Here is a 13129-nt window from a genome sequence, read left to right on the forward strand (position 1 = left end):
TGAGAAGGCTGACCAGGTAGCAAAGCCGGCAGCCAACAAACCCCCAGGAAGAGGCCCAAGAGAGATCTCCCTGGCATTCGCCTGTAGAGCCCCAACAGAAGCCATCACAACACAGAAGCAGAGATGATTCACCAAAGAGCTCAGCCAACAATCTCAACAAGGTCAACGAATATACAGGCCGCGGAAAAACTGGTAGCTCAACCCAACAGCTGCAGTTGCTCCCAAGCATCTAGCAAGCCGGTACTTTCAACTGAAGTCAGGACATGCAGCTATTGGAGTATATCTACATCAAGTCAAGGCCCAAGAGGATGCAACCTGCAGAGATTGTGGCATATCAAGGGAAACAATACACCATCTTCTCTTTGAATGCCAAAAATGGCGACACCAGCGAAACAAGCTCTACAAGGATCTGGAGCTGGATGGGGTTGTGAGACCCGCTGGTGCAGAGGAACACCCACAGGGACGACTGTTAGGAGAGCCCAGAGCTACCAGGGTGCTGCTAGAATTTCTGGCTAGTACTAGTGTGGCTCTACCCCGAGCACATTCTCAGCGAACGGCGGAAAGGGCCCGAAGAGACAATGAATGGGGACTGGAAGCACTGGAAGAGGCGATTAGAACAGGAGAAGGATAGCAGGGAGGGTAGCCTAAGCTAAATCCCCAGCTTAGGCCACACCCATCCTGCTCTGAAACACAAGGAGAGCACTCGGCTCGAAAGCCCTGCGCATACAGGCGGTTTGGGGCGAGGAAAAGGATCAGAAAGATTCTAGAAGGAGGCTAGTGCCTCAGGAGCTTATGGGGATAAAAGACTGTAGAATAACTACCAGCCTCAAGTCCACGAATAAGGGTCTATCATAGCTCTAGGGCTCGGTATGGACAATAAACTTGATTAAATAATAATAACGTTCTAATCAGCTGAACAAGCCCTATATTTGATCACGTGATTATAACCACATGGCATTCTGGGAAAGGGCAAAAAGAAAAGAAAACAAGGTTTTCCATGGTATATTAAACACATTCAATGGAATAGTTATTGAGCTCCGACCACACTTTCTTCTCCAAAACCCCATGCACCCAGAAATCCCCCTTGCCATCTTTCCAGGTCTCGAGTATATTTGCAAGTTTCTTGCAGCCAGCCCTTCTGAAGATTTCAGCAGCAGCAATATCCGGTTCCATATAGCATATCCGTGCCCTCTTGCTGGCACTAAGCTGAAGCTCAAGGTCAAAAAGAGGTAGATGTGCCCAGGAGCTGACGAATACTGTCGGGAACTTGGACCCCAGGTTTCGAGTTCCAATTGGCTTTCCTTGGAAACGTTGGTGTTTGTCAAGGACGCGGCTTAGACAGTCTCTCGAGCGAGCGTTCACAATAGTTGACCGCATATGAGCAGCCAGGTTAAGGATGGCTTCGGTTTCGGAAGTTGCGGTAATTGCTGGTGGTGGGACATTGACGCCGATAAATGGATTGTGGAGCTGTGTGTTCTCTTTTAACAAGTTTTTGATATTGAGAATAATGTTGAAAGGCGGCATTTCTTTTCCATCTTTTGCAACTTTTCGCCAAGTAGGGGAGACTGCGCAAGACTGTTTCTTGAATCAGCTTCTCACCAGGTAAGAGGACACCCTAAAGCCTAACCTTGTAAATACAAGCCAAGAGTAAATCATGAGAAGTCACTTTTATCCCTCCCTCTTCCGCTTTTTCTCGCAGATAGCCGATCCTGGACGCTGGGATACGAATCGAATTCTCGAATTTCTTTGGATTCAGCAAAAATTGTTTGATACAGACCTTGCCAAATGCTCGCCATCCCACTTTTATGGACTCTTCCTGAAACTTTGCAAAGTCTGATGGCTCACCCGCCTCTCTACTTCGCATTTCCCTGACAGGAAGTTCGTCGTTCAGTTCAATCGGCTGTCGAGGGTTAATAGACTTGATAGGTTCACCATCCAAGAGAGAACGGTATGCCTCAATAATATGGTAAAGGCCTGGATTTTCACTTAGATAGTCCCACAAAGCCAGGGGTTATTATACATACCAGCAGCATCACAAAAGGGATGTTGTACTATGAATCTCAGAGTGCAACCATCCCGGAGAAGAACGGCCTTGATTGACAATACCGGAGGATGAGCAATAGACTTACAAGCCGTAGGAAAGGAAAAAATATCATCAAAATTCTTCGAATTGTTTACACGGCCATTGGTGACTGGGACGACATCGTTTAGGGAACAGGTAATCAACATTTTAGATTTCCAGAATTCTTCAACATCTTCCTTTCCCCTTGAGAGTCGGCCGCTCTGTTTTCCCTGTTGTTAGATGATGGTGGCCAGAGTATCAAGAAAGATACGAACCAGTAAGTTGACCCTTTCCTGCAGCGACGGCCATGCTTTCAGCAATTCCACCGCAGTGCCGCGTAAATGTTCCAGATCAGCCTCCCCAGGAAGGACCAGAGTAGCGCTGAACTGCAAAAATCGTGAAATGCCCAGATCAAGGCAGTGTAGCGCCATTTTGTTGTATGCAGACAGGAATACGTATGCGCAGCTTGGTAGGTACAAAGTTATACTCCGTATTGCGATTGAAAAGTCGGTTCTTCACCATATTGTGACCGCATTTGATCGACAACAAGAAAGGTTTAGGCTTTGGGCCGGTCCGCGATAGTGCTAAATTAGTGGGTATTGGCATACATAATGTGCATAGTCCGTGGCTGTGGCGTTCATGTACCGATCTACATCCCCTATTATGTAGCCATACGGAAAAGGGACCCCAGGGAATCATGGGGTATGAAAAGCAGTGCATGCAGTTTACTGCGCCTTTTTTGAACTCAAAAGCCCTAAGTTAGGTGTCAAGATCATTCTGAGGCGCGAATATCAGCCTCAAGCTGGGGAAGCTATACGAGCGTGACATTACATGACTATAAACGACGATGAGCAGTTTTTTTTTTTCTTCTTTTCACTCTTCTATATTCCATAATAATATTGTCGAGTTATTTTCACTCGATTTTGAACTTGAATATCATATAGTATGACCCCTCGTTGCTAAAAAAAAATTAGATGGGCAACGCATAAGAAAATCATTTTATTTCCTCAATTCTTCCTTGATGTGCCACAATTTATGGTGATATATGTACACGTAAAGAAATGACCTTGTTATTTACAATAGATCCTGCACGGACTGACAAAATTTAGTGGCTAACCGGTCAAAAGACGATTAAAATGGTCCGCATCGAACTCACAGTGAATCCCAGAAAGAGACAATACGAACAGAAAAGGAAGATGATGCTCTGCAATGGATGGAAGAAAGCTCTCAAGGACAGACTTATAATCCTGTCATGTTACAGACTGACCTTATCCTGATTAGCACGAATTCGGTAGCGGGCCTGCTCACGCAAGTTCTTTGCGATTTGTGAGAGACCCAAACAAATATCCGGACCCCGATACGTTCAACCGCTGTAGGTTTACAGACTCGGACGAACAGAACCCGACAAAGAGGCATATGCTCAAGCCAACATGTCAGCGCCCGATCACGTGGGATGGAAATTGGAAAGCACGCTTGTCCGGGGTGGGATTTAGTGGTGACAGATCAAGATTGCTCTTTGTCATATTCTGCTGATTGTGATTTTCAGCTGCGGGGTGGTGTGTGCCCGTGGCCATCGCTTTCTGGCATTTACTTTGCTTCTGACGCTTCTGCGGAGGTCACTGTCTGGCGGCGAAAGGATAGCTATCCTGGTTCAACAGGGCACAGGCACAGCAGCTTACAGCAATTAGAATGGACAATCAAGATCACGTCTATGTAGATTCTTTCAAACCAGGCTATCCTTTGTTTGTCAAACCCTAACTTTTGGGTTTACTTTTAGCTATCAGCCTCACAGAGATCGATTGCTACATTTGTATTTGGTGGCGGGTAGCGTGACAATCGGCATCATATTGCATATCTCCACACATTATATGTATTTGTGTTACGTACGGCTAGACTACAAAAGGAGGTCATCGCCACCTAGTGTAGCCGTATGTGTCCACCTGCATCAGCACACACTACCAACGCCCATCTTCAGCTCAGTTACTATCACTTTGTAGTTTAATCACAATGTATCACAGTGGTATGTCTACGTTTTCCAACCCTCTACACCTATGCTAACCCGACCAGCTCTCGTTGTTCACAAGTCCGAACAAGCCTTCGGTTCCTACACCATCAAACAACTTCCTAGCGACGATGTTTTCGTGACCAGACGTCTCTCAGGCACCACTCGCGTGCCGCTTCATACTACTGTCGGTGCTTTTACGGTAAACCTTCTCTCCATTCCTCCAATCCACAAGACTAGTACTGAATCGGGCAGGTCTCCGGCTCCATTGACACGGTCTCCCTGGAAGCAACAGTGGCCGTGGATATTTCCGGAATCAACCTAGGCCTATTCTATGGAAAACCAAGCAGCGGATTCCGGGTCGATATTGAGCTGGAGATCTTCAAGGGAAGTGTTGAGGTTGAATTGAATGCCTTTGATGAGGTATGGCTTCACATCAGGCCAGCTGGGAAGACATCCAAAGATACAGCGGAGGGCTCTATTACGCATCTAGCAAACTTGCCGAGTCTTGCTTGTGCGCCTTGGGTGTAGGATTTGCGGGTTGAGTTATTCATGAAGCAAATGAATTGTTTTTATGCTATGTTTATCCTTATTGTTTTAGCCCGTCGTGCACAATTTACCCTATGTGATCCCCAGGTGGGCCCTTTGGAGCTACAGATCCGGAGAGGGTTAACTCAGCTGATGAAAATCATGAATCGCTATCACATTGACCGCCAATCCTCATTCAAATGATTGGGCAATATCTGATCCTCCTGCATGTTTGAGATAGCGAGGCCCATATAGCTGATGCGATATGAAAGAAATATCTGGGTTTGACTATTGAAGTTTGTTGATATAGGCGCAATAAGATAGCACTTTGCTGGTGCAAGGATTGATCGGGTCATTGATTGGTCACTTGGCTACTATGTCCACTTAGAAATGACCTGGTCTCGGCTATGCTCCCTAGGAAATCAAATATCCTTAGCATTCTTAGCCCAATAAACACCTCCTAAGAGCTAAAAGAGAGTCGCAAACCAGTAACCTGTCGATAGCTCCACAAACTCGACCGAAGCCCTCGTTTGCAAATACAGGTCGGTACTCATTCCTGATCGGTCACATCGATAACATAAGGTATGCCAAGCTGGATCTTCCCCCTGCCCCCCAGATCAAGCCCATGGTATTTCTAAAAATGTCAATCACAAGTGAGCCTAAATTCCTGGGCTGAGCTATTGGCCACTGTATGGTCCCACGTTTTACTGGGGACCATCTCGCCATTCACGAGATTATGCTTAGTTTGAACTCCGTCGTATGATTATTGGCGTAGTTTGTGACTCGACTGAATTTGTATGGAACTGCTCGATAGTCAGGATTTAAAGCTCAGCGTGTTCCAAGTTAATGGAACCTCCGTGCAGGACCATCAAGCCTGTAGATGCCTCTCAGCATCTTCTCCTGTATTTCCAATGTAGTGATCGCACAAATGACCCTTTTCGGTTCATTGGCTTTCAGTCCGTTAGTCTGCATCAATAGAACCAGTGCCCTATCTGTTCGCCATATGCTGTCGAAAATCCCAAGATTGGTGGAGCACAGAACATGATAACATATGAAGCTTCAGTTACTGAGCACATAGACCCATCTAAGCAGTCATTGGGATTACTGTGTTATCACCAAATTGATCAGGTGGTATGAGTGCTCAATCTAGTATGCATTCTGGGTGTCATGAATATTCAAATTTGCTCTCACAAAGTTGCAATAACTCTTGCAGTGGTTGTCAAATTGCCGCTCCTAGATAATCAAGCCCTTTTCTATTGTACTTGACATGTATGGAGCGATATACCCCTGAGTATTGAATTCCCGAGAGCTCTCACAGATTTAGCTCATTACCCTGGTTGTAGGATTCCGTTGCCATATGCCTTTTGATGGAAGGTATTCCCAGCAGTTGACAAACTAGCGTTCAGTATTTGTAGCTCTTTGGAAATAAATGTTGAGATACAGGAGATTTTGAGGGTGTCGGTCACTAGGCGCAATCCGGCATTTATTGAGATACCTTCATTGCTTGCTATAAGTCTGAGGAAAGATGCATCGCATATGTATCATTAGACCCTTTTTATAGCGATAATTTAGTCCCAAAATGTGTGTGTTTTGTTTGGGCTGTACTTGTTCACTTGGTGGCTTTAGCGACGCCAGAGCTATGAAGTTGTTGACTGACCTGTCACGGAGCATAGGCACTTGCTCAGTCACATGATGTACTTGATTCCTTTGTCGGTTTTAGGGCGAGACTCCTTCACACATTAAAAGTCCAGCGCTGGCAGGCCCAGCGTTCTGTCTTTTTTCCCCTCATGCTATTATTTTGCCAGATACTCTACCAATAGATTCATCTTGCTAGAGATCGTTACATGACCCATGTCACCATTTGTGCCACTTCCTGTGATTTGACAGGATACCGTGCTTTTAGCAGCGTTTTGCTTCTCACCAATATTATCATGACTTTGCATTTGCATCCTCAAAAAACCAATTAGTCATGGCCAAAGTCACAGTCCAGCTGCAGGTCTGGCCAAACATGGCAAAATCAAGCTCGCGCGTTCTCTATTCGCCAGCTTCTCGCTAAAGTCAAACTCGTAAATGCATTCAGGGCCCATCTGACATCATGGTGCGTATTTTCGTCCAGAAAATGCTAGCACTGAACTGGAAGATTAGGTAGACGGGGCTTTAACATACCCTGAGCTCTAGTCGTCATCGGGGAAAAGGCAATGACGGAACACCAAGAGCTTCTATCTGGGCCTTGCAGAGCGGCCTCTGTACTGGAGAATCTTCTGTGTCATGGCTGTGACTTTTGATAGATAATCATCCTCAAGGTTCAGGGCTATGTCTTCCCGTTTTTTGATTTGCGTATGGGCTCACCGTCGTTATAATTGTTTGAAGTATATTTCCGACTGCAGCTCGAGAATGTTTTGTCCAGATCATCTTGAAATGTGCAGAGGCTGCTGTGGTGTTTATATGACAGCGCCGACATGTTTGAAAGTAGAATGGATGTTAAGCCATGCTGACAGCGGTAGAAAATAACGAAATGCAGTCACTGTATCTGCGGTCTAGAGCATTCCGTATTCACTATTTTAATATCAGTCTGGCTAATATACAATACTCAAAAACTTCAACCTTGAAAGAACCATAATCATACTTAGGGTATCAAATGAATAAAAACAAACAAGATTATTCCTGATGAGCCATGTCAAAATCATCAAAACCAAAGCCCGCGCTCGTAAAAGAGTCTGCATTCTCAATGACCCTCGCCAACTTCTTCAACGGTGCTGGCTTCGTCAAGAACAGATCCATCCCAGACCCGATAGCGTCGCGTTGGATATCCGGTTGTCCAAGACCAGTCAGGGCGACTATAGTCACGGGTCTTCTTAATTGAGGGTTTTCGAGCTGTTTCTGTCGCTCGAAGTCGCGTATGTGCTTTGTAGAATCGAGACCGTTCATTACTGGCATGGAGATGTCTGGGCATCTAATTTAGTTATCAATGCGTGCGGATGGGAGATATATATATACTCACCCATCAAGATCAGTTTGAATCTGGCCGGGTCTGCTTTGAATGTGTCCAAGGCCTCGAGTCCATTCCGTGCTACCACGTATTCATAGGCGAGCTTTTTCATGAATGCGACCAGGATCTGCACGTTAATTTCGTTGTCGTCTACGATTAGTACTGTTTGTGATGTGAGGATTGGATCCGGATTGGTCTGGGTTGGTGATAACGGAGTAGGATACGGCGGTGAGGTCTGAGGGATTCTCACTTCAGGGAGCTTAAGGGGCCTTGTGTATTGCTCCTGGCTCATGAACACCGCTTTGGGACTTGGTATCGCGGGCTGGATAGGTAGAATTTTCTGTTCATCAGCAGATTCGCGCTTCATCTGTTGGTTCGAGCTGCACAGTTTCAAAGTCTTCGCTAGTTTGTGTGGTCCGCATGGCTGGCTGATATACTCGATCACGTTTGTATTGTCTCCTATCGGTGTAGCGGCGTACATGCGACTTGCATTTGCAGGCGATGAGCAAAGGATAATAACCGGGGGAGCGATATGCTCGCCAGGGCCGGGCGTGATAGACGGCACATTCATATCCTCCCGCGTGACAATGTAGTAATCACACCGAGGCAGATGCTTTTCCGTATTGAGATTTCCGTCGACTATGTAGATGTGTGCATTCATGCCAAGCCCATTTCGACATATCTTGCTTAGTGACGAGCAGAGGACCTCTTCCGCTTTGTTCCATCCTGGTCGCAGTATGGCGATTGATTTGCCCTGTGTGATTTCTCGAGTTGCGTCCACTGTGTTCATGCCTAGAGCACCTGGGGGCGCGAACTCTGGGGGTCGTTGGAGGTTCAATTTCGTCACGACTTTTGTGCCCACGCCTTTCTGGGAACTGACCTTGATTTCTCCGCCTAGGGATAGAACTGTGCGTCGAGTAACATGTAGACCAAGGCCGTTGCCACTGGACAGGGCGTTTTCCTGGGAAAATGCTGTAAACAGTTCCTCTCGTGCGTATCGTTTGGAAATGCCAACTCCGGTATCCTCCACGGTGAGAGTGACCTGAGATTCTTCAGGCTTGCCAGGGTCATATTGGTCATCGACCAAAGGACAAGCGTCTAAGGTGACACAGACGTATCCGCTTGACGTGAACTTGAGGGCGTTTCCGAGAATGTTCAGCACGATAATGCGCCACTTGCCTGCGTCGGTTAAGAACCTCCAACTGCTAGCGTTTTCGAGAATCAGTATCACTTTCACTTTCCCTGCCGAATAATCGGCCTGTACACGGCTCCTCGGAAAGATACCCATTGGCGTAGGTGGTTTTCGATAAGGGCTACTTGGGTCCTGTAGAAATGCATAACCTGCAAAGACGCTTTCTACAACCTGCTCTAGGATGGAGTCCAGTTGTATCGCGGTGAAGGCGTCCGAGACATCTTTGGCCACTGGGTTACTCGTGGTAGTCGTGATCTTCGATTGGTCAGCAGATGATAAATCACGGCCAACATAACCTGACGTAGGGTCTCGGTTTGGTTGTTGAAATCGATTGATACGGGCGTAATCGAGAAGGTGGTCAATCGTATCGAGCAACGTGCTAGCACAGGAATTTATTGCATGCATCATCGAATACTGAGAAGCAGACAACGTAGTATCACTCAATAGCTCGACAGTGCCAAACACCCCGTGCAACGGAGACCTTAGTTCGTGGCTGAGACTGGAGAGCAGATCCGACTTAGCATGCTCGGCGTATTCTGCTCCCAGGCGATGGACTTCTGCCATGACACTATTCCCAAGGCCGAAAAAGAAGGTAAGCTCATCGCCTAGACTGAATATACGCTGTGGGATTAGCGTCCAGGCAATGCACCCCGAGTACCAGCGTTTCTTGTGCGAATCCCATAAGGGCATGAATATGATACTTCGGGCGCCGGGGGCTAATTTCAACAATGCTTTTGCGTCGTTTTGCCGCACTCTCTGCCGGGTTTGCTTGTATTGTCTCGTCCGCTTCAAGTCCTGCGCACTGGCGTTGCTGCTGTTGTTGTTTGAGAAATCATGGAATACACCATCGGTACAGTCGCTCGAAGAGAGCATGCCGTCTTCTGAGAAGTTGAAGACCTTGCCTCGCGGATACCGATGTAGAAGACCCTTTAAGAGAGTCTCTGATATTGCCAGAGCTCTATTGTCGACAGATTCGCGATTGACGCTGGATGACATGCTTGTCGAATATGCGAGTATATCAGATGATTTTGTCCATTTTTCTGAATCGTGTGAATCATTTTTTGGAGCAGTGTCGCCTAGAGTAGAACTTTCTGACCCGCTGAATTCCGAATCAGACCGTGAAAGACCAACTAACGAACCGTAAGAACCGAAATTTGCATCGAAATAGGCGACCCCTTCCACTTCGATAGCTTCGCGAGCGATATTGGCCGCACGAGAAAAAGCATCTGCTACCTGTCCGGAGAGAGAATCAGTAGTACTGCCCCCATCTGATGAAGCTTCCATTTCGGGCTTGGTCGACGGTCGCAGATAGTGAGCGGCAGGTTTCTCTTTGGTAGCTTTGGCTGCTTGCGCTTTCTCATGATCCACATGCTTTGTTTGCTGTGCTAGGTTGATCTGCCCTTGCATCGCATCTTGGTCTTCGGACGCTGTTCGTCCTTTCCGCCGGGATCCCAACCGGGAGTTGCATAGATTTCTCTTCCCTTCGAGGAAGTTCCCGATCCCTACCATCATGCGTTCGGCCCGGTGATGCTGGGATCTTAATCGTGTCATTTGTAAATAGTCCATCACCGTTTTTGACATGTCTCCAAGGAACTTGGCGAATTTAGGGTCCAGCGCCGTCCGAGGTTTCTTATCCAGAACGGTATACGCCCCAATAACAACCCCCTTTGGGGATATAATCGGAACCGAAGTGAAAAAGCGCGCGTAGGGGAACCCCTGGATATCACAAGACTGAGCAAAGCGAGCATCCTGTTTGAGATTCGGTACCATCATGACAATCTTCCCCGGCCAGTCGCCGGAAGTAAACAGGTCGAAAACGTACTTGCAGAAGCTCCGCTCGTAGTCTAACTGACAGCACCCTATCCACAGCGCATCCCCTGGGTCGTGGTCGGCATCGTCCTGCAGACTGAGTGTTCGCGTGGCTTCGGCTAGGACGTATTGATTGTCCCGGCCGAAGAGCGAAATGATTGCTCGCTGCGCATTTAGTTTCAGAGTTCCCATCTGGGCAAAAGCTGTAAGCACCGGATCTGGGCACGATCGCGGTCCGACATCTTTTGACTGGGGGTCGTTGGAGATGTATTGGCTACATGGGCCATGCAATAAGTATGATGGTAGATATCTAGTGAGATGGTCAATGGACAAATTCTTAGGCTATTTGAAGTAGAAAGCTTTGTCTTACTTGTTAACTTCACGTTCTTGCGAGGCGCTGATTTTGGGAGTTGTCATTGTAGCTGCTTGTACATTGGAAAAATATAACGGAAAATCGAGTAATCCTAAGTAGCAGTGTACTCTCGATCAAAATGGAACAGTAGGGTTGAAGAAGTGATCGAAAAAGGCCATCCTGGATGCCATTCATTTTTATTTTATTTTATTTCATTTTGTATTTCTGGGGGGTTAACTGCCTCTTCCTGGGAAATAGTATCCCCTGCCAATGATGCTTGTCCTTCCCAGTTCTCCTTCCAGTCTAAACCTGATTCTCTCCGGAAACCGAAACTAAGATCAAGTGGAGGTCAAGTCATGGCCAGTCATATTGCGCCAGAACCTTTTCCGGGAGTGGATGTACTAGGGCTTGCAGATGCAGATACAGACTGCAGTGTTAACTTTAGCGCAATAAGCCAGCAGGCACGGAAATAATAGTGGCAATAATAGGCTCATACTGTATTCTAATGTCAGTCGAGGTCCGAGTACCCAGAGCTCCGTACATCCTGATCAGGCAGGATCGTAACAACCCTCCCATATCCATTGATCCGGTACGAATTGCCATGTATTCATCATTGAGTGCATCCCATCCGTCCCACCTGAGCCAACAGGCTTTGCTAGAAAGGAACAACGAGCCGTGTACAGTATCCCCGGTATTTCGAAGCGCCTTTTTTATACCCCGTGAACCAGGGAACAGTTCACTTCGGGTGGACGTAGTGGGTATAGCTGAGCCAACCGGTGGTATTTCCGGAATACCCACAAAAGCCTTCGGCCGAAACTCATGCTGGATCCCAGATTTTGGCCGATCCAGAGCCGTGGTTGAGATTCTTCAGCAGGGATATCTCACTATTGCAGTAGGCGGGCAACTCCACATAGAACAATACATTGTAGTGAACAGAGATAGAAAGGCCATTACTGTCTGAGGCAGTAATCTTCATTGGCTGGCATTGCATTCAGTGGAAGTTGTGGGGTACAGCGTTTGCAATGCTTGAGATGTTCTTGAATGCGGTCGTTGATTATAGTCAACAGCGCCTTAGACCACTCGCCTTGCCAGTAGAAGTTATGTATCAAGATCAAATATGACTCTCAACATACTGAACATCAGCGGTTAGTACTGTGAATATTACGTATATATTTCATAACGCTCACTGCGCTATTTATAGACTCTGTTCCTAGGTGACCTGTCCAGGTGCAGCTATGACTGGTTGCGATGACAACTGAATTAGTGTTCATCTGATAGATAGCAGTAAGGGTATATTGGAAGCATTTGGTGCATCGACAAGGTATCCGGAGATCTCTCCCTGTGCTTAGGAAAACAATGACAGTGCTGGGACTGTGATGGCATCACCAATAATAGCATCTAGTCTGTCCTCTGCCGCACACCTCGACCTTCCGCTTCAATATTCGACCCGTTAATCGCATCCATAACCAACTGCCGTAGTTGACTCTGCGCCGCTTCACTGTGGAAATCCTCGCGAGACGCCAGTTCATCAATCCGCCGCTTGAACTCCGTATCCACCTCATCTAATCCAGCGCTGGCCTCCTGCTCAGACACAGTACCCAAGTTCACATTGATATTCGGCGGCAATGGGGGTGCTGGGTTCAGCGCATCTGCGGGCTGTTCCGGCGGAGCAGCAATCCCAGCGACCTCCCGGAGGTACGCTGCGACTTCCGGGACACCATCAGTTTCGATCGTTTCGCGCGCCGTTAACCCTTCATCGTTCGCTTTGTTGTAGTCCACACCAAGTTCCTCGACCAGGCATTTTGCGATATCGACTCGTTCGGTCACAAAGAGACAGGTTTCGCCGTCTTCGTCGAGGAGGTTCACGTCGACATTGTACTCCTTCACCAGGGCACGCAAGAGATCGATATGTCCGTACGATGCCGCCGCGTGCAGCAAGGAGTAACCGTGCTCGTCTTGGTCTGAAGCGATGGAAGGGTTCTGGTGCAGCAGAGACAGAACTGCTTGGGGGTTGTCCGCCGCCAGGACGTAAGCGTTGGGTTGAGTCATGATGGCTGTGAGTCAGTTAGTTACAGCCATAGCGACAGTCATACCAGAGCATGTGGTTCACTTACCTTATACTAGCCGGAGCGATGATGTAGTTAATGACACAGAGTGGAATGAAGACTCCATCGGCGGCGGCAAAAAAAGAAATC

At 47.4% G+C, this 13129-nt stretch overlaps 5 protein-coding genes across 5 annotated transcripts; 2 read left to right on the forward strand and 3 right to left on the reverse strand.

Annotated features, from left to right (window-relative positions):
- Positions 1-1005: 1005 nt before the first annotated feature.
- EURHEDRAFT_379958 (uncharacterized protein) lies at positions 1006-2493 on the reverse strand (the record flags this gene model as incomplete). The annotated part of the gene is made up of 5 exons (XM_040779228.1): positions 1006-1575; positions 1628-1974; positions 2025-2051; positions 2130-2283; positions 2338-2493. 5 exons carry the CDS (start codon positions 2491-2493, stop codon positions 1006-1008), a joined length of 1254 nt encoding a protein of 417 aa, XP_040636154.1.
- A 1576-nt stretch (positions 2494-4069) lies between these two features.
- Positions 4070-4595, forward strand: EURHEDRAFT_379959 (uncharacterized protein; the record flags this gene model as incomplete). The annotated part of the gene is made up of 3 exons (XM_040779229.1): positions 4070-4082; positions 4130-4266; positions 4320-4595. The coding sequence occupies 3 exons, from the start codon at positions 4070-4072 to the stop codon at positions 4593-4595; spliced, it is 426 nt and encodes a 141-aa protein (XP_040636155.1).
- A 2529-nt stretch (positions 4596-7124) lies between these two features.
- Positions 7125-10999, reverse strand: EURHEDRAFT_525340 (uncharacterized protein; the record flags this gene model as incomplete). The annotated part of the gene is made up of 3 exons (XM_040786948.1): positions 7125-7537; positions 7594-10856; positions 10953-10999. The coding sequence occupies 3 exons, from the start codon at positions 10997-10999 to the stop codon at positions 7251-7253; spliced, it is 3597 nt and encodes a 1198-aa protein (XP_040636156.1). The 3' UTR covers positions 7125-7250.
- Positions 11000-11246: 247 nt separating this feature from the next.
- Positions 11247-12113, forward strand: EURHEDRAFT_182101 (uncharacterized protein). The gene has a single exon (XM_040777880.1). The coding sequence runs from the start codon at positions 11440-11442 to the stop codon at positions 11893-11895; it is 456 nt and encodes a 151-aa protein (XP_040636157.1). The 5' UTR covers positions 11247-11439; the 3' UTR covers positions 11896-12113.
- A 219-nt stretch (positions 12114-12332) lies between these two features.
- EURHEDRAFT_506032 (ankyrin repeat protein) lies at positions 12333-12983 on the reverse strand (the record flags this gene model as incomplete). Its single annotated transcript, XM_040785849.1, has 1 exon — positions 12333-12983. The coding sequence occupies one exon, from the start codon at positions 12981-12983 to the stop codon at positions 12333-12335; it is 651 nt and encodes a 216-aa protein (XP_040636158.1).
- Between the last annotated feature and the right edge of the window lie 146 nt (positions 12984-13129).

This window comes from Aspergillus ruber, assembly GCF_000600275.1.
Source record: "Aspergillus ruber CBS 135680 unplaced genomic scaffold scaffold00026, whole genome shotgun sequence".
Taxonomy (NCBI): domain Eukaryota; kingdom Fungi; phylum Ascomycota; class Eurotiomycetes; order Eurotiales; family Aspergillaceae; genus Aspergillus; species Aspergillus ruber.